General features: G+C 38.3%; 2 protein-coding genes across 6 annotated transcripts; one reads left to right on the top strand and one right to left on the bottom strand.

The window, feature by feature from the left end:
* The first annotated feature begins 552 nt into the window (after nt 1-552).
* cfap43 (cilia and flagella associated protein 43) lies at nt 553-24,863 on the top strand. 5 transcript variants are annotated; one of them, XM_037783168.1, is made up of 38 exons: nt 553-684; nt 860-1,113; nt 1,707-1,803; nt 1,913-2,080; nt 2,231-2,381; nt 2,554-2,698; nt 2,810-2,892; nt 3,070-3,201; nt 3,989-4,105; nt 4,214-4,291; nt 4,891-5,039; nt 5,271-5,374; nt 6,071-6,196; nt 7,483-7,643; nt 7,788-7,952; nt 9,236-9,366; nt 11,012-11,171; nt 11,746-11,856; nt 12,497-12,574; nt 14,589-14,714; nt 14,808-14,912; nt 15,005-15,121; nt 15,615-15,800; nt 16,006-16,212; nt 16,389-16,475; nt 16,711-16,791; nt 18,158-18,286; nt 18,392-18,511; nt 18,777-18,884; nt 19,128-19,214; nt 19,771-19,859; nt 19,949-20,159; nt 20,350-20,462; nt 20,701-20,860; nt 21,105-21,269; nt 22,561-22,641; nt 22,729-22,882; nt 24,500-24,863. In XM_037783168.1, exons 1-38 carry the CDS (start codon nt 656-658, stop codon nt 24,538-24,540), a joined length of 4,806 nt encoding a protein of 1,601 aa, XP_037639096.1. In that variant the 5' UTR covers nt 553-655; the 3' UTR covers nt 24,541-24,863. The 5 variants fall into 5 exon arrangements, with proteins under 5 accessions (XP_037639096.1, XP_037639095.1, XP_037639094.1 ...); XM_037783167.1 differs by lacking the exon at nt 24,500-24,863 and adding an exon at nt 22,967-23,142 and having other exon boundaries at nt 15,618-15,800; XM_037783166.1 differs by lacking the exon at nt 24,500-24,863 and adding an exon at nt 22,967-23,279 and having other exon boundaries at nt 656-684.
* On the bottom strand, nt 23,156-24,512 carry sfr1 (SWI5-dependent homologous recombination repair protein 1). Its single transcript, XM_037783173.1, has 3 exons — nt 24,113-24,512; nt 23,612-23,977; nt 23,156-23,501 (listed from the first exon to the last, which is right to left on the bottom strand). The coding sequence occupies exons 1-3, from the start codon at nt 24,206-24,208 to the stop codon at nt 23,313-23,315; spliced, it is 651 nt and encodes a 216-aa protein (XP_037639101.1). The 5' UTR covers nt 24,209-24,512; the 3' UTR covers nt 23,156-23,312.
* Nucleotides 24,864-25,136: the final 273 nt, after the last annotated feature.

The following is a 25,136-nucleotide window of genomic DNA, read 5'->3' as shown; positions in this document are numbered from 1 at the left end:
CTTAAAAAAAACCCAACATAACTGGACAAGATTGGCCTTTTTTATTTTACTTATCTTATTTACTCATTTTACTAAATGTATCTTACTTAATTGTTATTCTATTAGGCACTGGTGCTAGAAATAGTACTTTTTTTTATTTTATACACTTGTATTTTATACACTTGAACTTGTTGTAATGTTGTTATATTTTTGAGCAATCTCTTGCACAAGAATTTCCTTCGGGATTAATAAAGTTCTACCTTATTTTATCTTATCTCAAGATCAATATCATGTGACTGTGTACAGTGTGTGTGTGCTTGAGAGGGGTGGGGGTGGCTGGCTGGCTGTCAGGGTGCAAATCAAATTAAGGCAAGATTAAAAAGAATAAGTAAAATAAATATAAATAGGTAGATAGATAGAAGTAAAAGAATGATGGCTAAAAGGATGGTGTTTAATAGGGTGATGGATAAACTGTACAGCACTTGTTTACCCTACTTCCGGTATGGGCGTGTCAGATAAAGTATCAGCCAATAGCATGACAGCTTGGTTTCCTCGGTGTTTACTGGTTGCCAGGCAGGTTGCCATGGATACGCAGCGACTCGCCCTTTCATGTGTCGGCTGGGTTGGTTAAAAGAAGTTTAACTTTACTGTGTGTAACTTTATTCTTATCCTAAAAATGGATGGCATTGGACGTTTAGAAGTCAGGTATGTGTATGTGCTACAAATATATCTGTTTTTACTTCAGTACAATATCACAGTTGTCCATATAGCAGTTAAACTAGCTCATATTTAGCACCAACATACGGGTCACTGGGGGATGTGTGACGTATGCTAACACATGTGGTTATAGCTAACATTTGGCTTGTTTTTCTCCCTGCAGGTGGATACGAGGTTTTACAAACAACAGTGTCGAGTTTGTCGACAATAAAACAGTATGTTACACAAATGGGAGTCATGTCTGTTTCCTCAACCTGGAGACAAAAGAGCAAAGTGTGCTGCTGAGCCCAGGCAGAGGTATTGGTGCATTGACAGCCAATGGCAACAATGGAAGTTTTGCTTTCTCAGAGGAAAAGCTATCCCCATCTATATTTGTGTACATTTTCCCTGAGTTTCAGATGAAGAATGAACTAAAAGGTGAGATATTTTCAAGTTTGCATAATATTCCAACTGGTAGGTTGTTTTTTATCTAGGATTTTACTGTCATTTTCTTCCAAGAGGCATTGAGTTATTGGTGTTTGTTTGTAGATATATATATATATATAGATAGATGGATAGATGGATAGATGGATAGGATAGATAGATGGATAGGATAGGTAGGTAGGTAGTAACTTTATTGATCCCGAGGGAAATTCAAGTTTCCAGCATCACAGTTCCATAGTGCAAAAACATGTTAGTAAAAGGGCAGTAAAAAAGTTAGTAGTGCAAAGTACAAAGTACAAAAAAATATACCAGATATAAAAATACAAGGAGATGAAGAAAACTGTTAAAAATGAGTATAGTGCAGGGTTACTACAGTAGCTTAGTCTATGAAAGTGCACTGTGTGCATTATTATCTGTCCTGCAGACCGTCCTCCTTTGTCCCCCCCCTCCCTAGAGAGGTGTTGTACAGTTTGATGGCTCGGGGGACAAAGGATATCCTGAGTCTGTCTGTGGCTGTGTATGCATTCCTCCTACATGTATTTTCTCTCAGACAAATCCTAAATAGTTTCCACTGATTCTTTTTGTAGGAACAGCACAACTGGACTACACATCTCTGACATTAAGTGACGGTGGTCCTTATTTGGGCTGTTGTTCCTCTCTGCCAGACTACACCATAACAGTGTGGTAAACCGTTGAAAGCAGCACACTACGTTTTAATGTGTACTTCATATTGTCAGTTGTGTTTATTTAGGCTGAGCAGCTCTCTTACTGTAATCATGGCTGTGTGATGCAGGAACTGGGAAAACGCTGAGCCAATTTGTACACAACCACAAGCTGGGCAGGATGTCATTTCTTTGGTGTTCAACCCTCTGAATTGGCTCCAGCTCTGTGCTTTGGGCACTACATCCCTCACTGTCTGGAATATTGAGAAGAGTGACAGCTTTCATGTCCTGAAACCAAGGTAAAGCAGACCTGGCTGTACACGTATTGCTTGTGATTTAACTGATAAATTAAACTATATTACCTGCATTTATACCTTTTATGTCCGATAAGCAGCAAGTGCAGTGGAGACTGATATATGTATGTGTGCGTCATATTTGTTGTATTGCAGTGTGATAGAGCTTCCTGCAACTGATGGCTCCTTTGTTGAGAGATTGGTGCCCACCTCTCATACTTTCAGCAACAAACTGCCCTATTTTGGTCTTGAGATGCCTCCAACAGCCATCTCAGGGCTCAAGGGAGACAAGGCAGAAAGCATTGTGGTATTGTCCCGCACACTAATATGACAAAACAAATGCACTTTCACTAATTAATATTTTTTAGGGATACAGCTGTGATTTGTAGATCTGTTTGTTGGAAAAACAATTTTGTTTTCAGGCACACAAACAAAGACGAAATGTAAACTGTTACCCAACTCCACATGTGTTTACACAGACTAAACTCTGCACCAAAGCCAGACTAACTCCTGCTGCTATCTGCTGGACAGCCACATCAGAGCTTTTTGTGGGCAGTGCGGAAGGCTTTCTGCTCCTTGTTGACCCAGAGAGCCTCTCTGTCTCAGTCCTCTACAACCCCACAAGTAAACAAACACACACACTGGGAAGAGGTAGAGTCGCCGGGAGTATTACCTAATTTTATTTGGCAATAGGAAAGACATTTTACATCTGATCTGTGTTTCACTTTTGTTCAGCTGCTGATGCCATCCCTGAACTCAGACATAGCCACTTTCAAGGTTTAACCCTTAACAAGAATGGTTTGATCGCTGTAGGAAAGGTACAAGCCCACACACCCATTAACATCCGCTTGGCTCACTTCGTATGACACATTCAAAATTTAATGAAATATAATTCTTGAATTTTTTTGCCAATTGGTGATCTGATATGCAATTTCAGGCATCAGGAATTCTCAAATACTCCAATTTAAAAGCACTTTAATGTTTATGTTTTACAGGAGAGTGTGGTGCACTGTCTGCAAATTAAAGCGGCTCGGATTGACATCACACAAACATGGCAATTCGAAGGACCTGTCACAACTGTGATGTACTCCCCTGACTATGAAACATTACTTTTATCGTCTAATACAGTAAGTACCTAAAGCTGCAGTCTGTCACTTTGAGCAAATACGATAAAAAGTTATTTTTATAAAACTGACACTATATCCTGATAGTAAGGCATGAGACAGATACTCTTTGAAAAAAATCATGTTCCCCTGCCTCCTTGTAGTGCTTCTAATGGCTTTTGCAAGTTTCTTCCGCACCCGAACCTAAACAACCAATCAAAGCCGAGCTGGAGCTGAGGAGTCTCTAAAACAGCTGTCAATCACTCGCGAACTCCGATCAAACGGTCCAACTAGGCAGCGCTGATCAAATATGAATCGAGATTCTGTTACTGTAATGCCTATTTCTCGTCTCAAATGTTTTCAGAAACATCTTGTAATGTACTGTTTAGCTGTAAAATGAGAAAGATTGTGACCCGGCTGCCATGTTGAAATAAGTCAAGACAAAATCAAGCAACGCCCACCGGCCGGAGCACACTTTCTCATTTTACAGCTAAACAGTACACACTACAAGATGTTTCTGAATACATTTGAGGCAAGAAATAGGCATTACAGAAACAGAATCTTGATTCATATTTGATCAGCACTGCCTAGTTTGACAGTTTGATCGGAGTTCACGAGCAGTGATTGACAGCTGCTGTTCGGCTCTGATTGGTGGTTTTCCCCCGGTCTGTGAAATATTGCGAATGACATTAGGGGCACAGGAGGACACAGAGGCCACCTGCTATTCCATCAAATAATAACATGTTACTGATGAGAGAAAAGATATATTGAAAATAAAAGCTGAGAACATAACGGGCTTCTTGTTCTTCAGGGGCAAATCTATGTGTTGAACCCAACCCAGTCAGACAAGATTGTGAAGGTCTTGGATGTTCTCAGCGGCAACTTTGTGGCAGCAGCTTTGTCACACATTGACAAAAACATTTGTGTGGTAAAACGTTTGGTTTGTTCGACAATTACCGTGTCTCCTGATGGCATGTGTGATTTACGTCAATGTCTCTTAATTGGGTGGTGGTGTTTGTGTTTTTGCTGGTTGCAGTCAGTGAGGGATTCTGGAGAACTGCAGCTGTGGTCCGCTGATGGCATTTGCCTTGGTTCCCTGTCTCTTCAAGTGGAGGTCAGATTCACAACATGTGCACATTAAAGGTGCTATTGATAACATTGCTAACATTCAACAACTAGATGTCGCATTCTCTCTCCCCCGTTCCATTGCATTCACTTCACAACAAGTTGTTGCCAGGCACTTACGGTCAAACTCAGCCAGTTTTTTCCAAACTAACTGGCAACTTGATCGCTGTTGGCATAAAGATACCACGTGATACCAACGTTGTTATACTATTGGCTCACAAGCCCTGTTAAAAATGGGAATCAAATGTCAGATATCTTCCACAGAGATAAACAAAACATTAATTTTGAACCTGTCAAATTCTTTTAAATGATGATTAATTCACAATTACAATACTTTTTTTTTTTTTAGGAAAAGCAATACTTTTATTCTGCACTTTTCTAAAAGCTCTGTGGATATATATATAAAAAAATATATATGTATATATTTTTTTTTTTTAATATTTGTCTACATAAAAATGTTATCAATAAGACCTTTTAATACACTTGTTCTGTAAGCATGTGAAAATGACTTAGTTTAAATGAATTAAGTAGTAAGTAAAACGATCAGAAGAGAAACAAACTTAAAAGTGAGAGTCTGTATCTGTTCAGGTGACAAGTCTGGCATGCTGTCCTATTGCGCAATACGCAGCAGTTGGAACGGCTTCAGGGAGTGTCCTCTTCATTGACTTGAACAGGAATGAGCAACCTCGCTTGGTTCACCAGGTTCATCTCTACCACACCTCTGTGGATCACCTAGTGTGAGTATCCTCCATCCCTGTGATGCCACAGAGTTTCAGTTTGCACTTGTAACAAAGTGTTTCATCATTCATTGACGAAGTAGGGGCATGAGTTGTCTGTACTCATGAAACCCTGAGAGACAACTGCTCTTCTGCTTCTGGTAAAGAAAGCAAAATAAAATGTAACATGAAATGCTTACAGGCTTTCTTGTTGTGTTCATATTCTGTATGTCTGTGTTTGTGCCTTTACAGTTTTGATCAAGAGGGGCACTATCTTCTCACCGGTGCCTCAGATTCACACATCTATGTACTAGATGCAAAGCCATCAAAGAGGTTTTCAGTCATAGGATACACAGGTAGATACTCTTTATTTATTCATCAGACATGTTACTGCTGCCCTGTATATACCAAAACACTGTACATATCAATGCACAGGTCATTTTAGCTTAGAATTTATATATAGTTATATAGAAAATGATTGCATCCGAAATTCCATACTAGCATGCTATTTAGTACGCTAAAAGAGTATGTGAATTTTTTTAGTATGTCCAAAACCTTAGTATGAATCCAACAGTATGCAAATTGCACACTACGGCGGCATAAATATCCCACAATGCAATGTGGTAGTGACAATGTACATAACAGACGTTGACGGAAAGCTCTGTAACATCAATAACGCTTCAATTTAAGTGTAAGTATAAGATTTCACTTCATGAAGATTTCATGGTTCTCACAAATCGTTGTTTTGGTCACATGAGGTTGGCACGGGTTACCATGGATACATGTCTCCAACCGGCAAGGACGCTCTCAGTGACGACTGCTCAGTGCGTCCAAAAAAGATACATACTACTGTTTATTCACACAAATGTATGTTGAACAAAAGTACACATATTGGATATGTAATGCATAGTATGAGATTTTGGATGCAGCCATTGCTGTAACAATTTAACTTGAAAAGAAATATGTATTTGGTGATTTTATGTTTAAATATTGAAAGATGGAGCGAGATTAAGCTCACCTGCATCCTTTTGTCATTTGATTTTCTTTTCAAGTTGTTCCTGGACCCATTTTGTCGCTTTCCACTCAGTGCATCAGGGACTGTGAGCAGGTGAAAGTTCTTGCACTCTGCACCGGACAGGAGCTCACAGTGCTCTCTCTGCGTGCGAGAGACCTTGCAGGTACAGCACTGATGGCATAGATTCATTCACTATTTATTCTCTATTTATCTTTTTTTAATTCTGAATTTGATTATATGATATTAATGCATTATTTTATGTTACTCAGCCTTCAAACTTTTGTTTCCTTGCGTTGGACAATCAATTTGTGGACTATGAAAGCAATGTTGTTGTTTTTTTGCTTATCTTGGTAAGAGTACTCTCGACCACTAGTAAAAATGTTCTCTTATCTAAGAGAAGAGCAAAAATAAGAAAACATTGGTGAATCCCAGAAATCAATGGGTACTTACAAAAAAGGAACAAATCATGGATACGAACAAAAATAAGAGAAAATTAGTTTGTATATCGCTTCTTGCATGAGGCCCATTGTTCATAAGATTATGTGGTGATATTGACCTTCAAAAAAGAGAGAGGCTGGGGAGGTGCGCCGCAGACATGGGAGGAGTGATGTTGGAACATTGAACAAAAGATAATAATATACTTTGCAAGCGACAGTTGATGAGTCATCTGCTGCAGGCGAGACAATAACATAACCGATTAATAATAGTACTCAATTGGATTTTTATCCAATTGTTTAGAAATGTTGTCACGAACAACTGAGCAGTTTACAAAAATAGACCCATTGTTAATGCGGCCTGCAAAACTATGTTGAACAAATTAGAGCATTAGACAGACTGGGCTCTAAGGGAAAGTGCAAACATTAATTCTAGGGTGTGGCGGCAGATGAGAGTTGTGCCACACACAGGTTACATGAGTTAAAGAACTAAAGAAACGTGCCTGTACTGTGTTTTAAAATGCTATCTAAAGAGGTCAACCAGTAGACCTGTACACAGAAAGACAGGTAAAGAGGTAAACCAGTAGACCTGTACACAGAAAGACAGGTAAAGAGGTAAACCAGTAGACCTGTTCACAGAAAGACAGGTAAAGAAGTAAACCAGTAGACCTGTACACAGAGAGACCAGTAAGTATCTACATGATAGTTAAAATCACCAATGGCAATGACTGGTAATAATCAATGAAGATAACAAATATTAAAATATAAAGTTTATAGATCCTATCTACATGTGGTGTATTTTGTATGCATGCTTAAGCTGATAGAGCACTTCTGGGTCAAGACCAACTACTGAAGAACTATTGTTGTTGTTGTGTAGATGCAGGATTAGCAGGCTCTCTGTAGTAGCTGTCACTGTGGACAGGCATTGTTTCAACTAAACACAAAAAAGGGAGCTTGACTGTTTCCAGTTATTTCTGTTTTAATACATGGATGATGTGCCTCTACTGACCTGCAGGTCCAGATAGCGTAGACTGCTATGGTTGTCTGACTACTCACATCCTCGGAGTGTCCAGATACGAAGTGCCTCATCCACTTAAATCCTGTGTTCTGGGAGTCAACGAGGTCTTTGCTTACTGCCACAAGAAGAAAACTCTTCAGCGATTTCAACTTCCCAAGGTTTACCGCTGCCTAACGTGACAGATTATTATGATCCATATTCTCTGTCTTCATCTGATACAATTATAGAAAACTATTATTGTAACTTATATTGAAAGATATGTAGGAACAGCGACAGTGATTAACGCATCATCCTGCTCCCAGGACACGGACGGTCTCTCCAGTCAACAGGTGGTCCAGCTCAAACCAGAACAGGAAGTGAGTGGTCACCCCCTGGGTCCTGCCTCTGCCACTCTGGCTCCTCACCAGTTATGGCTGGCTTCTGTGGGCCGAGATGGCCTCCTACGCATCCGAGAAACTGCTTCCATGGTAGGAGCTCATGTTATTTTGTTTTATTCATTTCTTGTAAAGGCTCCCTTACGAAAAAGTGGTATACTTCAAGTTTATTTTATGAAGTATACTTAAGTAAAGTTCGAGTATATATTTCCCAAGTATACCTTATGTAGTAAGTATATTAATATCAATGTACTTTTAGTATACTTGTAAGCGTTTAATACTTATTGGGACTAAATTGGCCCACTTTTTAGTTTATAAAAGTATACTTTTAAGTATACTTTTATAAACTAAAAAGTGTATACTTTAAGTATAAGAATAGTAAACCTTGAGTACACGACTAGTTTACACCTAAGTTTTATTTTTTACTGCAATTATACTATAAAGTATACTGATAGTTTACTAGTTTTGTACTTGTAGCCCACTTAAAAGTTTATGAAAGTACACTTTAAAGTATACTCTCAGTAAACTACTAGTTTAATAGTTTTTATACTATAAGTACACTTGTATATACTTGTGGCCTACTTTATAGTTCATGAAAGTACACTTTAAAGTATACTCTCAGTAAACTACTAATTTAATAGTTATTATCCTGCAAGTATACTTGTACATACTTGTAGCCCACATTTTAGCAGAGATTGGGACTCAAGTCTGCGACTTGGACTTGAGTCGCACTTAAGTCACACACACAGTTACTTGAGACTTGACTTGGACTCCAGCTCAAGGACTTGAGACTTGACTGGGACTTGCAAAAAATGGCTTGTGAGCATCTCTGCTTTTTAGTTCATGAAAGTATGCTTTAACTTATAGTACTAAAAATATAAATAATGTGTGTTGTACTCACATGCCTCCTCGGATAATACAATTTAGAAAATTCTTGATGAATTGAAATAAATTCATATCAAAACATTTGTTTACAAACTCTCACACACGATAATAGGCTACTCTATCAAAAAGTAAGCACAACTAGAAGCCAAGTTTACCTTTTTGTAGGCCTATAAGGCAAGAATACTTAATTATACTTTTCTTAAGTATATCTCAATCAAAAATTAAATACAAGTAGGTCTATAAGCCAAATATACTTAAGACTTTTCTGTATACTTGTCAGTATGATTCAAGTATAGTACTTAAAAAAAAGTACTTTTGTTAAATACATCGCTGATAAGTACATAAAAAGTAAACTTAAAGTATACTCTCTTATTTTAAGTTTAAAAGAAGTGTACTAATAGCACACTTGAGTAAACTTCTTTTTGGTAAGGGTTTGAATCATGTTTTCATTGTCTACGGTGTGTATTACGATGCTGTTGCTGCACCCACAGGAGCGGTACATTGAACTGCAATGTCATTCATGCCGTCTGGGTGGAGTTCGGAGCGTGTCCTTCTCTGCAGATGGCCAGACACTCCTCACTGCTGGCTTAAAAGATGGCTCTCTTGTGTGCACTGATCTCAGGTAAAACAGTAAGCTGTCTGTCATGCTTGCAGCTGTGAACAGTAGAGGGAGCTGTTGCTCGCAGTAGTGATGCCACTCTTACGCAGCTTGATATAGTGCACTTTAAACAGCATTTTCCTCTTACAGTTGGCCTTGAGGGACAATGGTAAATAAATCCAACTGAAGTGGTGGGTCGAAGGGAAACATGATCTTAATCTGCAGGAAAAACAAATTTCACAGCACAGTCTCCCCACTGAATCAGATCACATTCCACGTCTGTCTCCTCTGCTTGCTCCTGCACGCTTTTGTTTTGAAGTTTAAAAATATTTTCTTCTTTTTCCTTAGCACTTGGCTGCTTAAATTGTTGCCAATATGGGAATTTAAAAGATGGGTCTGGTTAGTGATATTCTGTATTTTTCTTTATGTCAACAAATCCCATGAAAAGAAAAAAAACAACAACAACAATGAAGTGACAAGTGCATATGTTGTCTGTGTAGCCAAAGCTTTATACTGTATAGCGTTTTTCTCTGTGCCATAGAGATAGAAAATTTTGTCCCAACTATTAAAAAACAGTTAAATCATGAGTCACAGCATTACACATGGGTGACATGTTTCTTCATTATGACCAACACAGGCACTGTGGTTTATTATGAGTCGATCCCATATACACGCTCCTTCTGCCATAAATACTCACTAACGCACCGAATTCACAGCTGAAAATACTCATCAACAAATGCACTATTTACTCCTGGTTGAGTAACATTTGCCAAAAAATTACTGTGCTCCCATAATTTTATTAAATAACTTTAAAACCCTTTCTTTCTTTAATGAAACGATTTTCAAAAGTATTTAAAGATGGACGTCTTCAGTAGGAACAAATGGACTTGGTGCTGAGGGCCACAGACGGGGTTGGGAAGTTGCAAATTATAGAGTGACAAACTAATTGCACTGTTACTTTGGTCTTTTCGTTGGATTTGTTGACAGTAATAAATATAGAGAATAAGGAGAATATATATATATACATATATATATATATATGTATATATATATATGTAAATATGTATGCCTGTCAATCAGTTAAAATATTTAATTGCGATTAATGCACATTTTTTATCTGTTCAAAATGTACATTAAAGGGAGATTTGTCAAGTATTTAATAATGTTATCAACGTGGGAGTGGGCAATGCTTGCTTTATGCAAATGTATGTATATATTTATGATTGGAAATCAATTACCAACACCAAACTATCACATATATTGTCCAGAAACCCTTATTAAGCCTCCTTTGCGACAAGCCAGTGTGACATGGTTGGTGCCAATGAATTAGGAATTAATATATATGGAGAATATATATGGAGAATTGTCAGCCAGGTTAGTTCAGGTTATTGTACTCTTATCATACATAGTTATATTACAAATATAAAATGGCTACTTAATGTGAAAGGGTTTTATGGTAAGGCAAAAGGAAACTCTACAAATCACTTTATTTCCATTTAAAGACCGCATGACCTGTTTTTGAAAGATCATATAAATTATTATTATGAAACATTATTTATATATTTATTTGAATATATGGATCCACCAGCCATCATTAGACCTCCATAACAAATCATATATCTGCTCTCTTATTGTGTGTATATCTTGTGTTTTCCATGGCTCCATACAGAATTAAAGGTTTTGGTAAGGTGAAGAAAGCTACTCAGTACAGTCAGTCTATGGATGGTTTCTTGAAGAACATATTCAATACTGAGAATCCCCTCCTCATTGACTTGCCTGATTGGGGCCAATGGTCTTCTGCTGACACTGAAAAAATAAAGGAAAGTGAGGTAAATGATATTCTATTCTGTTAGCAGTAAATTAGTAGGCTACTACATAACAGTGTAGTGACTGGGTGGATGAATGGTGTTTCTAAAATTTGGTGGGAAAAATACTAGAAACACGTCTCAATATAACGCAACACAATTCAACAGCACCACAAACTACAACCTCCAAAATAATCATGAAATTGAATCAATGCCTCTGTAAAATAGTTTGAACAGATTTAGAATAATGGTAATATTGTCCAGCTATACTGGAAAGCAGATTATTTTGGTGTTGTAGGTAAAAAAAAAAGGGCGAGGCATCCCAGTAAATTTGAAGAATATAATGATAAATGTGAATTGTTTGTTTCTGAGCTGTTTCAGCAATAAGCAGCTTTGTGGTCTTAATTAAAGCACTGTGGTATCAGTCTGGTATGAATATTACACAATTTGATAGATATTAAATGATGTTATTTATTGCTTATGCAAAGGCCTCGTATATTACTTAATTAGGTTAAAGTTTTAGCAATGTGTCAAAGCAAATGCTTTTATTTATCTACATCTGTGCATTATTTTTCTATGTGTTGTTAACACTCTGTAGGTCAGTGGTGGAGCCAAGGCTTTGGATGTGACAGAGCAGGATGAGAGTTATAACACCCTGCTGTCTGCACCACCTTCACACAGGACATGGCTGGAAGGCAGGCAAAAGGCGGTTAGTGACTTAACATGCCTTCATATTTGCGGTGGTGGCGTCAGATGTGGGTAATGTTAACTGTGTTTAGATACTTCTCCCATATCTCTGCAACATTGCAGGTGGAGGATTTCGAAAGTGCCCATTACAACGTTGTCTCCTATCTGTGTTGCTTTTGGCATACAGTTTCTCTGTGCTTGATTTATCGTCAAGTATTATAGTGTTAGGAGTCAGCCAATTAGCAAGTGGTACAGAGCTATAAAGCAGATAAGCATTTGCAAATAAATGTTCAGTACTATGTCACCTGACAAAACTTTCAGATAACAATAAATTGATACTGAAGGTGTGGCCGTCTTTGAATTGTGGGTTTTTATGCTACAACATGCTTTCTAATCTGAGTCACGGGTTCTGTGAGGACTGTTTGAATCAAGCTGCATCATGTCGAGTGATAAAGTGTTGGAGAGCATATAATTCATATTTTTCCCCCTATAAAATGCATCATAATTAACACGCTGTTTGTTTGTAAGTCATCTAGGTTTACTTACCATAGGGAGGTGGGAATGTGTTGTGATTCTTGTCAAGTTGACATAAGTGTATGCGTGTTAATACTAACTGATTTAATACATATCCCACTTGTTTTCAATCTGTATATCTTGAACAGGTTATTAAAAACGACAATGAGCAATATTCTGAGACAAAGCAAAACCTGAAGAGAACCATGAAAGAGTTACGTGGCCAGGTAAGGGAGTTTTATTACATACTGTATTTGTTTATTTCAGTCCTCACCTAAGAAGATACTCCTAAACTCTTGAGCAGGAAACAATGACATGCCATGACAAACATAAAACAACATCCCACAGTGCACGTAAACACAAATACTGTATCATTAAACATGTTTGGTAAATGCTTTTAGGATAAAAACTAATGGTGGAAGATGTATTCAGATCCTTTACTGAAGTAAAAGTACTAATACAACACTGTGAAAATACTTAACTACAAGTCCTGCATTTAAAAACTCACTAGACAGGAATGGTATGAAGTATTGTAATCTGCAAAGTAACTAAAGCTGTCAGACAAATGTAGAGGAGTAAAGAGTGCAACATTTCCCCCTGAGATGTAGTGGAGTAGAAGTATAAAGTATCAGAAAATGGAAATTCTCAAAACTCAATTAAAGTACCTCGAATTTGTACTCAAGTACAGTACTTGAGTAAATGCACTTAGTTACATTCCACCACTGATAAAATCTGTATGTGGAATTCTGGTAAAAAAGAAATACAAGAATGAATAATACTGATATCTCAAAGAATCATCAGATCTTTCTCAAGAGCATTTGGCCTATTTTAAACGTTTTACCCCTTTAACCCTCTGAGACCCACAATAGACCTGTTTTTGTCTTTTTTACGGGGGTACAGGGGGGGGGACACATAGAAGTGGTGTACATCATCTGAAAGCCTAAAGATTAATTTGAGATGCAGCTCAGTGTGTCAAGTTGTTCTGGTCATAAATCAGAAATAAACATGAATCAATTAATTAATTAATTATTTAAAATAAATTGTGAGAGTGTATAAGGGCTTAGAACATTCTGATAGAAGTTTATGATGGCCATTCTCATGCTCACTTATGTCTCAGAAGTTGTTGCAGCAATTTGTGGGTTGATACCATTTGTTACACAGATTTGGTGCTAAATTTAACCATTTTTTACCACTCGGGAATTGATAAAAATTATCAATAATCCCTCCAACATACCACATTAAGACACCAAAACCTTGAGTAACACCATAGGAAAAGCCATGCTGTGATTTGGTTTCAAAACCTTTTGACATTTGGAGATTTCTGCAAGAATTTCATTTTTTGGCGATTAGGTGGCGAGCACTTCTGTTCTGGAAACTGCTCAGAAACCCCCTTATTATCAATATAGCTCGGAAAGCCATCCATCCTCTGAATGCCCTAGGTCTGTAGTTTGTGGCTGTAAAGTTTCATGAGGCTATGATTATTCTAGAGGTCACCACAGCTGACATTTTATACAGTGAGGTCACATTTATAAAAAAATGGTCTCACTACAATGAAATGGCTACTATGGGACTAACATCATCACACATGAATACAATTGGGCTCATTGGATACGCAAGAGTCTCAGCTTTACAGTCATACTCTATTCAAGTTATTCAACACTGTTTAGGGACCCCAGTATGCAGAAATTTTAGAATAGGCAAAAATAACAAATATATACTGCATGCAAAACACGGCATTGTTTTTGCCCCAAACTGCATGTGATTATCATAAAGTGGGCATGTCTGTAAAGGGGAAACTCGTGGATACCCATAGAACCCATTTTAATTCACATGTCTTGAGGTCAGAGGTCAAGGGACCCCTCTGAAAATGGCCATTCCAGTTTTTCCTTGCCAAAATTTAGCCCAACCTTCCTTCCCGCTGCCACCTCACACCTGCTACACCCTCTGAAAGACAGTAAAGTCGGTCAGGATCGCCCGCAATCCCGCGGGTCTCAGAGGGTTATTTTCCAGTTTTATTGTTTTCTAGCATATAAAAGATACAATATTTGAAGTCCATCATGAAAAATACATATTAGCTCAACACTACTTTTGTAGAAATGTTTTTAACAGCCTAGCTGAGCTACTTATATTAAAGGTAGGTGCACAACTACAAAACAATTCGCAGAGGGGTGTTAAAATGTTCACGAAAAGTTTGTCTAACAAACAAAATGAAGACTAAACCGTCCTTCCTGTACGTGTCAGATCCAGCAGATGATTCGCGAAAATGAGAACGTCCCAGATGACGAGCGTCTGGAACTATGGGAGTTCAACCTGGATGTGGAGGATCAGAGGAGACTGGATGCCATGGTGGAGCAGGAAGTGACTCTGGTAATGCACACACACCCAAACGTGAACCCAAGGAATCTTCAATTTTGCTTTGAGGTCATGATGGTAGTGATTCTTAACATAGTTACATTGTAGGTGAGAAGTGAAATCGAATGGGAGATTTTGGCAAAATGTTACCTCCGCGATGTCATAAAGAGAGAATGCTGGGATTCTATGAAGGTCAGAGGCAAGGCCATTAAGGTAAGATGGCTTAGGAACAAGCACAGTTAATTATAACAGTATGTTATGATCTGTACTAAGAAATCTAAATGACTTCTGGCTGTCTACCACAGGCTTTTCACTCTGAACATGAAGTGAAGAACTACCCTCTGAAAGATCGAACAGAGAAAGAGGTGGAGGACCTTTGCAGGGTTCAGAATATGAGGAAGCTTGAAATGGCTGCTTGCACCGTAAGCTAAACTGGTTCACTGAGCAATCTGTGGTTTAGATTCAAGTTCACACTGTAATGAGAAGCACATGCGATGAGTTAGACTGGATTAGATGACATGTTTACTGTTTATAATGTGTAACAGAACGGCAGCATGCGAACAGTTTCTAAAAGCTGCGATAATGCAGCCTCCTCAGTATGTAGATTTCACTCTTTGGAAAACCATTCAAGTCAAAACAGGTTCTCAGCTGGAAAATAATTTGATGCTTTGAATTACAGTCCTACGTCTGACCTTTCACTCTTTTAACTTTTTTAAATGCTTGAATATGTGCCAGTCCGCCAGTGTTGAAACTTATCTAGATTTATGACTGTGGCCAAAAGATAGTTGTTGGGATAGCTCCCTTCACTTAAATAGTCTTGGGGTAAAGTTTATAATCTTATGGCCACAGATTCAATCCTCAACATGTATTTCAGCCCTCTCATTCAAAATATTTCTCCCCCACCTTTAACTGCAGCAGAGCAGCCTAAAGAACACAACAAGTGCGAAGGAGGAAGAGCAGGGAGAGGAAGGCCACGAGGCAGAGAGTGCTGCTCTGAGGGGAAGTTTCTCCGCTCAGTTGGGATGTTCGAATCCTTACATCTACGATCAGTTCAGCCTGCAAACCACAGAACAGAAGATCAACCAGATAATTCTGCTACAGGTGGGAGCCTGTTCCAAAAAAGCAAACATGTCATAATAATGCCTTTATATCATACAATACTTTTCCAAAACACACACAGAAATTAATAGAATATAGAAAGGGAAATATAGAGCACATAAAAATAAGTGATTTATAAGAACTGGCTGACTCAGCCTTACATAGTTATTGTCGTCATGATCATAAATACTATTTTTTTCGAATGCAGGATGTGATGCATCGCATTAAGACTGCTTTCAACGCTGAACTTGAGGCCGTGCACAAGCAGAAGGTGCAGGAGCTAAGCCGTGTGAGGGACAGGAACAGACACATCAGGGAGCTCATGCTGGAGCTGGACATGAGGGAGGAGCTGTGGGAGCCTAGCCTGACCACCAGCGAGCAGCCAGAGACGCTGTTCACTGTGGACGACTCTGAGGTTACTGACATCTAAACACTTCCCAAAGTTCACGTAAAGTTCAACAAACAAAGATTACATGTTAAGCTACTTTGTTTGTTTTTTAACTGAAATGTGAAATAGTATGTGGTCATCATCATATGAGATGCTTTTTTTAACACTTTACCAGAGCGATATGTGCCTTTGTCCCACTTTAGATAAAAGCAGAAAAGTACCTCACTCCAGAACAGAAAATAGAAGAGGAGAGGAAGAATGTGGAAGAGCAAAAACGTCTGGCTGCCAAAGTATGCTGCCATAATTAATGTGTTTTTGTTTTGCAACACTTGTTTGTCGCTATTTACAAATTCTCTAAATACTTCCATTTACGAAAAGTGCTTTACAGTAAGAGTAAATAAAAAAGCAGTCCTTTACCAAAAATAAATGAAATATATTAATAACTTATGTCTATGTGATGTACAGTATTATAAAGAAAGTCATAAATAAAAGTGGTTCAGTTCTGTTCTGATTTTTCTATTGCAGGGTGATAATGTCAGAGACAGGGCTCTTGGTGGCATGATGGATGGAGTGCTTGAAGTGAAAAAAGAGGACCTCTTGAAAATGGTGGGTCAAAATATTAAATTTTGTTCAAGCACTAATAATGTAATATATTGGTCCCAGATATATTATTTCAAAATGTACCTCAAAGGGAGATTTGTAAAGTATTTAATACTCTTATCAACGTGGGAGTGGGCAAATATGCTGCTTTACGCAAATGTATGTATATATTTATTATTGGAAATCAATTAACAACACAAAACAATGACAAATATTGTCCAGAAACCCTCACAGGTACTGCATTTAGTATAAAAAATATATGCTCAAATCATAACATGGCAAACTCAAACCCAAACCTCAGTGTGTCAGTGTGCTGACTTGACTATGACTTGCCCCAAACTGCATGTGATTATCATGAAGTGGGCATGTCTGTAAAGGGGAGACTCGTGGGTGACCATAGAACCCATTTTCATTCACATATCTGGAGTTCAGAGGTCAAGGGACCCCTTTGAAAATGGCCTAACCAGTTTTTAGTATGACATGGTTGGTACCACTGGATTCTTAAGGTTTTCTAGTTTCATATGATGCCAGTATCTTCACTCTAGCTTTAAAACTGAATCCACGACAACCAAAAAAACGCAAGTTGCTTTAATTCATTAAAGACATTTGTGGCGTTAAAACGAATTTGCGTTAACGCTTTATTATCGTATTCACTTTGACAGCCCTAATTATTTTATAGAAAATAATATAGAAAATGGTTGGCATGTTTGTTTTCTCTTGAGTAGTCCGTCAATTGACAAAAAATCTGCAACTATTTTGATTATCGGTTAATTGTTTTAGTAATTTTTCAAGCAAGAATGTCAAAGCATTCTCTGGTTTCAGCTTCTCAAATGGGAAGAATTGATGATTTTCTTTGTCATATATGATAGTAAACTGAATAACTTTTGGTGAAATAAAACCACACATTTCCTCTCCTTGGGCTGTTGGAAACTATAATGGGCATTTTCTTTTTTGGGATTTTTCTGATATTTTATAGAATAAATAATTAATCCATGAAACTAATCTTTAGTTGCAACCCTTATGTAACTGTAGGTTTGGTATTTTGATTTCATTATTAGATGTTAATTTATCATGTAATTAAATCAAAGAGTATGCAATGAGTTTACACAAAAAAAAATGTTTAATGTCTTGGAGATAAAGAGGAAGAGTAGAAGAAAACCCTTCCTCACCTCCTGCAGTCATTTCTTATGACATAGACAAAACACAACATCTCACTGCAGCCCAAATTAAATACTTAATACTCACACATGAAAGCATTAATTCTCTCCCTTTGGGCAAATGATGTCTTAGGTTTTTTATTTTTTTACTTAAAATTTTTTCTAGGCTGTGTCAGTATGAAGTGCACATAGTTTCTATTGAACTGACTCCACAGGAAATACCTCCGCCTGAGTTTGTTTTGACCAAACCTGAAATTCACTGGAGCGAGGAGGAGAAAAAAGTCTACAAAGAGTATGAAAAGAAAACCAAAGACCTGAGTGAGGAGAAGGAGAAATACAAAAAGGTATTACAGTGGAAACATTCACAATTGTGTTTTGCTATGATCAGAAATATGATTAACATCTGATCTGTGATCAATGTAAATCATCTGTGAACTCTGCAATTGCAGTTAATGGAAACTGAAATGAAAAAACTGCAGGCAGCCACCAGGGATGCGACTAAAAAGTTTGATGAAAGTTTGACGAAGCTGTTTGAGAAGAAAATGAAATGTGAAATGGCTATTTGTCAGGTGAGCCAACACACATACACACACACACGCAGTAAATGTATGTGACACATGGATTCATAACACGGACACATGAAGTCAATCTGCATCACATAACTTCCTTTTGTTTCCTTCATCTCATTTCTCTCACACGGGATGAAGGGCCCTCTGTTCTCATTGTGGTTATCCTCCTTGAGATAATTATGAGATATGATATCTTGAGCATGTGATACCTTTTAAAAAAAAAAAAAAAAAAACCTGTTTAATGTTGTTTTGATGTATTTCACAGGAAGAGCTCAAGATTACCTTTCTCAGTTATTCAGTCCTCGTAGAAGACGAGATACGAAATCGAGAGCTGGAGCTCAAGCTCAAACTTGAAAAAATGCTGACATACAAGGTCAGAAGACTTATAACACAGTAACGCTGAAGGAATTTATGACCAGCAGCTTCAGTTTCTGTTATTTGTGAGCCACCTGAGTGAATGACAGGGATGTTTTTCCAAATTCGAGTTTGTTATTTTCCCATCACTCAGGCGTGTTCTGCAAGAGCTAACCTGTGCGGCATGCTCATTTCAAGACTGCCAGTCACCATTTCCCCGTAAACACTGCTCTCGTTTTATTGACCTGCATTTCTCTGACAGAATGAAATTGGGGAGGAGGTGAAGAGACGTGAAGAAGAAGTAGAATTGTTTCACGAGGCCTATGACAGCATTGTAGCTGAGGACAAAGTAAGTTAGCTGGTAAAATACCAGTGGTGGAATGTAACTAAGCACATACACTCAATTTTGACATACATTTTCTGCTACTTTATACTTCTACTCCACTACATTTCAGAGAGAAATATTGTACTTTTTACTGCACCACATTTATTTGACACTTTTTGCATAAAAAAAACACATTATATTCTTATGATATGATCCAGTACTATACTTCAAATCTACCCAGTGGTACACAAAGTATCTACTGTTGTCTCCACATTGAGGAACTACAACAATAAAATGCTCTTTCATGTATGTGTAATATAATATTCTATGACAATATAACACTGTGAATGGAGCCATTCTCTATTTTTGTTACTTTAAGTACATTTTGCTGATAATACTTATGTACTTTTACTTAAGTAACATTTTGAATTCAAGACTTTTACTTGTAATGGAGTATTTTTAGACTCTACTTTTACTTAAGTAAAGTATATGAATACATCTTCCACCGCTGTAAAATACTGAAATCATGATGACTGTTAAGTGATGCTTTATAATATAATATCCATCCATATCTCCCAAGGTTCTCGACAAAGAATTCAGGAAGGATTTCTTTGATGTACCACGCCAAGTGGTTGATGAACTATATAAATTATTCAAGCGTAGACCCAGGTTTGTAATATGTACCTTGATACCTTGATACATTGTAAGTTGGAAATTAACTGATTAGTTGCTGCACACTGTTTTTTTTATGCCCCCAGGGCTCAAAAGATGAGGACCCAGACCGACCCCACCTCCAACCCGTTTAAAGAGCAGCGTCTGTGCGGCTCTCTGGCTCCCGATGCGCTTGAGAAAATGCTGAAGGCCGTGGAGGAGCTGGATGCTCCGGAGAATATACCAAAAGGCTTGAGCCCGTTGATCTGGGAGAGGTTTTGTCTTATCCGCAGGGCAAAAGCAGAGAGTGAGCAAAAGGTAACATGAGGACATGGACAGGTTAAGATTGGAAATACAGACGAACATTGCTTACAGAGGCTTTTCATACTACAAATATGCAATCAGTATAACATTTTACAGTCTGTTTACGCACTTCTTTTGAATTTCACTTATGAATTCATCTTATCAACATCATATTTATTCTCTGTGTTTGACATGTCCTTTGCAGGTAAAAGTGAAAGCTTTGACTCTTGCTGAGATGCAGGCGTTCCTTCAGAAAAGGAGAGCTGAGGACAAGGCCGCTCAACAGGAAATTAAAAATCTCTCTGAAGGACTTGAAAGGTTATGACTGTGGTGCTGTCACTCCTGATTATAAGCAGTTGTGTTTGATTTCATTCAACTTTTTTATTCATTAGGGACGACCTAATAGAAGTGATAGAAGTCTTAAATTTGAAAATTGGTTTCATTCTCTGTAACCTGTAAGAATAGTAATAGGTGGTTTAAAAAGTAAATATGATTTGTTCTATTTCTCTATGGAAGAATGATGAGTGGTTTTTTTTGTTGTGTTGCTCCCTTCTAGTCTGCATAAGGAGAAGAACCGTTTCCTGGCGGACATCATGGTCCAGGTCCTTCTCAAACAGGACCAGGTGGAGGTGTTTACCACGGACCTGACTGCTGACTACACTGACTCTGTGCTTGTCCACAGGAGTGTGGTGGAGAACCTCAACGGAACCATCAGGGTAAGCATGTCCCACTAGACACTCTTATTGCAAAACAAGGATGTATTTATGATAGATCTATATACAGAAATATACAAGGGGTCATAATTGCATTTACACTTTGTACATAGTTACAATGTAAATGCAATACTTAACTGTTTTCTGTTTGATAAAAGTGCCAAAATTAACTAAATACAAGTGGTGGTCAACTACATCAGATATGAAAATGTCTGTCTGTCAAATGATTTATTGTATATGTGATCAGACAATCGGAGAGCAGAAGATAGTCACCATGGTGGAGTGCAAAGACTTCCGTAGGGGCGTCATCCAGCTGCAGTGGGAGCACAGGATGATGGCGATGCAGTTAGAGGACCTCAACAACAAGGCGAGGGTCATCCAGAAGTTACGACTCTCTGAGGAGCAAAAGGATGTGAGTGTAATCACGATACTGAAATATTGTAATACTGCTTTTTTTTTTCTTCTTTTCTATGCTATCTTTTATTCTTAATCAAATACTGTCTTGGCCTCCAATAAGGAAATAAACACAAAATAACACTTTCTGAGTAATAATGCGAAAATGTTTTCAAAAAGTTCAGCATCTGCTTGAAATGGCAATGAGGTGTCTGCATTTATGGTGACTCTTTAACCCCGTTTGCACTTCTGGCCAAACCTCAGTCGTTCATATCAAGGCAGGTATTTCGGTTTTGGCAGCATCTGATGTTTTTGCGAGCAGAAAATTGTTACCATCCTCGAGTACAGATGGATGATCTTTTGTTATCACAGACACACACCCTATTCACGCAAGCACCCCGCCCTATTTTTTTTAGTTTTTCTTCTTTTTGCATCTTTTAAAAGTGTTACCCAATAGGTGGAGACTGGTTAAATATACTACCCTATACACTTAATGCTTTCTTTATTCTTGCTTTAACATCTGAAAAACAGAAAAAGCTTCTCTGCTTCATTTGGCAGCAGATGTCAATCTAAGGCGTGAACAGGCAGTTTGACGATCAAAAACAGACCACAAAAGCTGACAAGATATTTTGCTCCTGGTTGCAATCCATTAACCCCTTCATACATATGAACTTTATTAGAATCGTCATATACATTCAGGTACATACTTGAAATTTGACCACTGCATTTTACCCACCCTAAGAATTTAGGAGCAGTGCGCTGCTGTAAAGCATCCAGGGAGCAACTTGGGGTTTAGTGTCTCGCTCAAGGACACTTCGACATGGATCAAACTGCCAACGTTGTGTTTAAAGGATGATCCGCGCAACCCACTGAGCTACAGCTACCATAATACAAGTTGTTTCATGAGTTAGTGTTATAAAAAAATAAGTGAGGTAGTGGTTGGGCAAAGAAAATAAAACACATAAGGATCAAATGAGTCATCCATCATTTTGTTGTCAACGAGTCGATAACCATAGCACACACCAAACATGTTTCCAGGCCTGAATGCCAGCTTTGTCTGGCAAAAGGTTCAGGTAGCTCTGCTCTGGCGTGGCATGCAGCTTCCTGTCATTGTTCAGGCCCCCGAAACCTTAAGAGGAAAACACTTTGAATATAAACAAACCCATCCTGAGGGACCCTGAACACTTTATGAATCATTTTGCCACGACTGTTGTCAAAATATCTAGAGTAGACATTATAAATAAATCCCTGTTGCTGCTCTTTTTTTTCCAGTCACTTTATTCAAGTCGGTTATTCCCTTTTCTTTCCAGTATCTAAACAAGACAGATCGAGACAGTTGCGTGTCCAAGCAAATGTCCACCCTGGAGAAAGTTATAGCTGTCCAGGAAAAGGTAAAAGAAAAGTACGACTCAGCTCTGTGTTGTGTACTTTCTGTACCTGCCTGTTAAATTGATATACATATCATGTTCCACTTTTAGAATCACCTACTGAGTGTGCAGCGTCGCAAAAACAAGATTAAACAGTATAACAGGCAGGCAGCGATGATGGCCGAGAAGAGCGCAGTTATCGATCAGCAGTTGCCTGACCTGCAGGTGTCTGTGGCAGAGAGGAGGCACATCTACGAAGCAACAGGTAATAACGCAATCATTTCAGCTCGATGCAAAGGGAGACTTTAGAGCCTCTTCTGACTGCTAATGTGACTTGTTTGGTGTTTAGCTTCAGAGGAAAATCAGGCAGCTCATAGAGAGGAGCGCTACCGGGAAATCGTTCAGAGGAAGAACTTGGAGGACTTGGCCAGAGAGCAGGCGGAGGATCTGGCTTTCCTCTGGGCAGAACTCGAGCGTCTGAGGATGAAGAACTTTCCTTCTCTCGATCAGCTGAAACACCACTGAGCAGAGCCTTCTCTTCAACAGATAACACCATTTTATTTACACTTCTCTTAGCGAGTATACTTAACATGAAAAGTACAACTTAAGCTGCGAATAAATCTAGTATAGCAGCAACAAATAAAACAATTAGCTAACAGAAACATTTGAAATGTGATTGTTTTAAAGCACATTTATTAGGTAGTGAAGTCCTCCTCAGTGCGGTCAAAGTGCAGAATGCCGTCCTCCAGACCGAAGAGGTCAATGAGCCCCGACAGGCTGCTCTTTCGTCCGTCTATGGGAACATCTGACTGGAGCTCGTACAGCGCATCCTGAGCACAACTCCTCCACTTGTCAACCAAGGTTTGGAGCTGTGTTAAATCGTTCTAGGGAGAAAAAAACAGGGAATGTGTCATGTAAAATGAGCCCTTTCAGTCTAGTTAAGCAAATAAATTGTTGTTAGAAGCAACCCTGACAGATTAAAGGTAGCCAATACCTTGCTCCTGTACATTTTAACCATCTTGAGTCTGCGCAGAGTCTCCATCTTGTCTTTAACCTCCTTCCTCAGTTGGTCTCGTTGTTGTGCAAAGTCTTCGGAAGGAGGATGCGTTGGTCCGGGAATGGGTCCAGAAATCTTTTCACTCCCTGTTGTCTCTTCATGTCTGTTTACGTCGACATTGGGCACGATCAGTGGAGGATTATTAACCGTCTCCTGGGAATCTGCTGAAACTTGTTGGCCATTCTCCTCCTCATCATCAACATCATCAACACAAAGGCGTTTGGCCACAGAGGAGGGCGAGGTGAAGGAGCGCCTTGATCTCTTCAGCCTCTCCCTCAGTGAGGAACTCAGCTTTTGATGATGCTGCGGAGACCACAGTGAATGAAAGACAAAGCACACAGTGTGATCATAGCAGATTGTGTTTAAACCAATTTTGATGTGATATTAATGTTAGATATCTAACACTACATGACTAGTAACATCAGCACTTCAACCTACCTTTTCCTCTTTAAGTTCACAGGGGCTTGGCTCCACTGAACTACAAGGTGAAGAATACACTGGGTTTAATTTGGCTGCTTTGGGAGTGATCTCCATCTGTGAAACTTCCTTTGACTCATGTGCAGCCACGTTGTTGTTGTTGTTGTGTTTGACGTACAGCCACGTTAGGGGTACTGAGTTAGCCCATAGAGCATTAGCTACTTCCCTAGCTTTTCCTCAACAAAACACGTCAAAACAAAACTAACACGAACACCCAATCACATGCATTGATGGACGCTTTCAAAACAGCTTGTTAGAAACCAAAACGTGTGTCACAAAAGGCGATACAAAGATACAAAACTGAACGCGATGGGTGTGAGCTTTTTCTTGTTTTCCTTATTTTTGCAGCTCAAGAAAACCTCCAAAGTCAGCGATTGGACAGGATTTGATGACGCGTTACCGATAAGCATCTTGGGAACTGTAGTTGTTACTGGTTGGATATGTTAGAGCACAAACCATAACTTTAAAAACCCAATATTTCCATGTTATTTCTCATACCTAAAAACGCAAATTGCAACTACAAGGCTTCATCATCTCTCTCTTCTTGTTTTGGTAAAGTTCTACATACAAAATGACTTTAGTTTTTATTATTATTATTCAAGATTCAAGAGTTTTATTTGCCATTTGCACCTATATAAAACGCCCTCAGTGTAGTCAATAAATAAACTAAACTACCCTCTGCATAGGAACAATACCCTCAGAATATAAATATACAGTATACTGTATATGCTCCATGACCATGTTAAAAGAACTTGTAGCTCTCATCAAAAATATTTAAAAAAATAAATAATTAATATATTTCAGACAATTACACAGTGGAAGGCAGCATATTGCACAGCTCCATCATCTCTCTCTTCTTGTTTTGGTAAAGTTATACATACAAAATTACTTTAGTTTGTATTATTATTATTGTTGTTGTTGTTGTTGTTGTTGATGATCCAACTGGACTGTGCTCAAAGGAAGTAAAATGGTAAAAGTGATTTTT

The sequence above is a fragment of the Sebastes umbrosus genome, chromosome 10, assembly GCF_015220745.1.
Source record: "Sebastes umbrosus isolate fSebUmb1 chromosome 10, fSebUmb1.pri, whole genome shotgun sequence".
Classification (NCBI taxonomy): domain Eukaryota; kingdom Metazoa; phylum Chordata; class Actinopteri; order Perciformes; family Sebastidae; genus Sebastes; species Sebastes umbrosus.
Note: the sequence above shows the minus strand (reverse complement) of the source record. Positions and strands in the feature narration are given on the sequence as shown.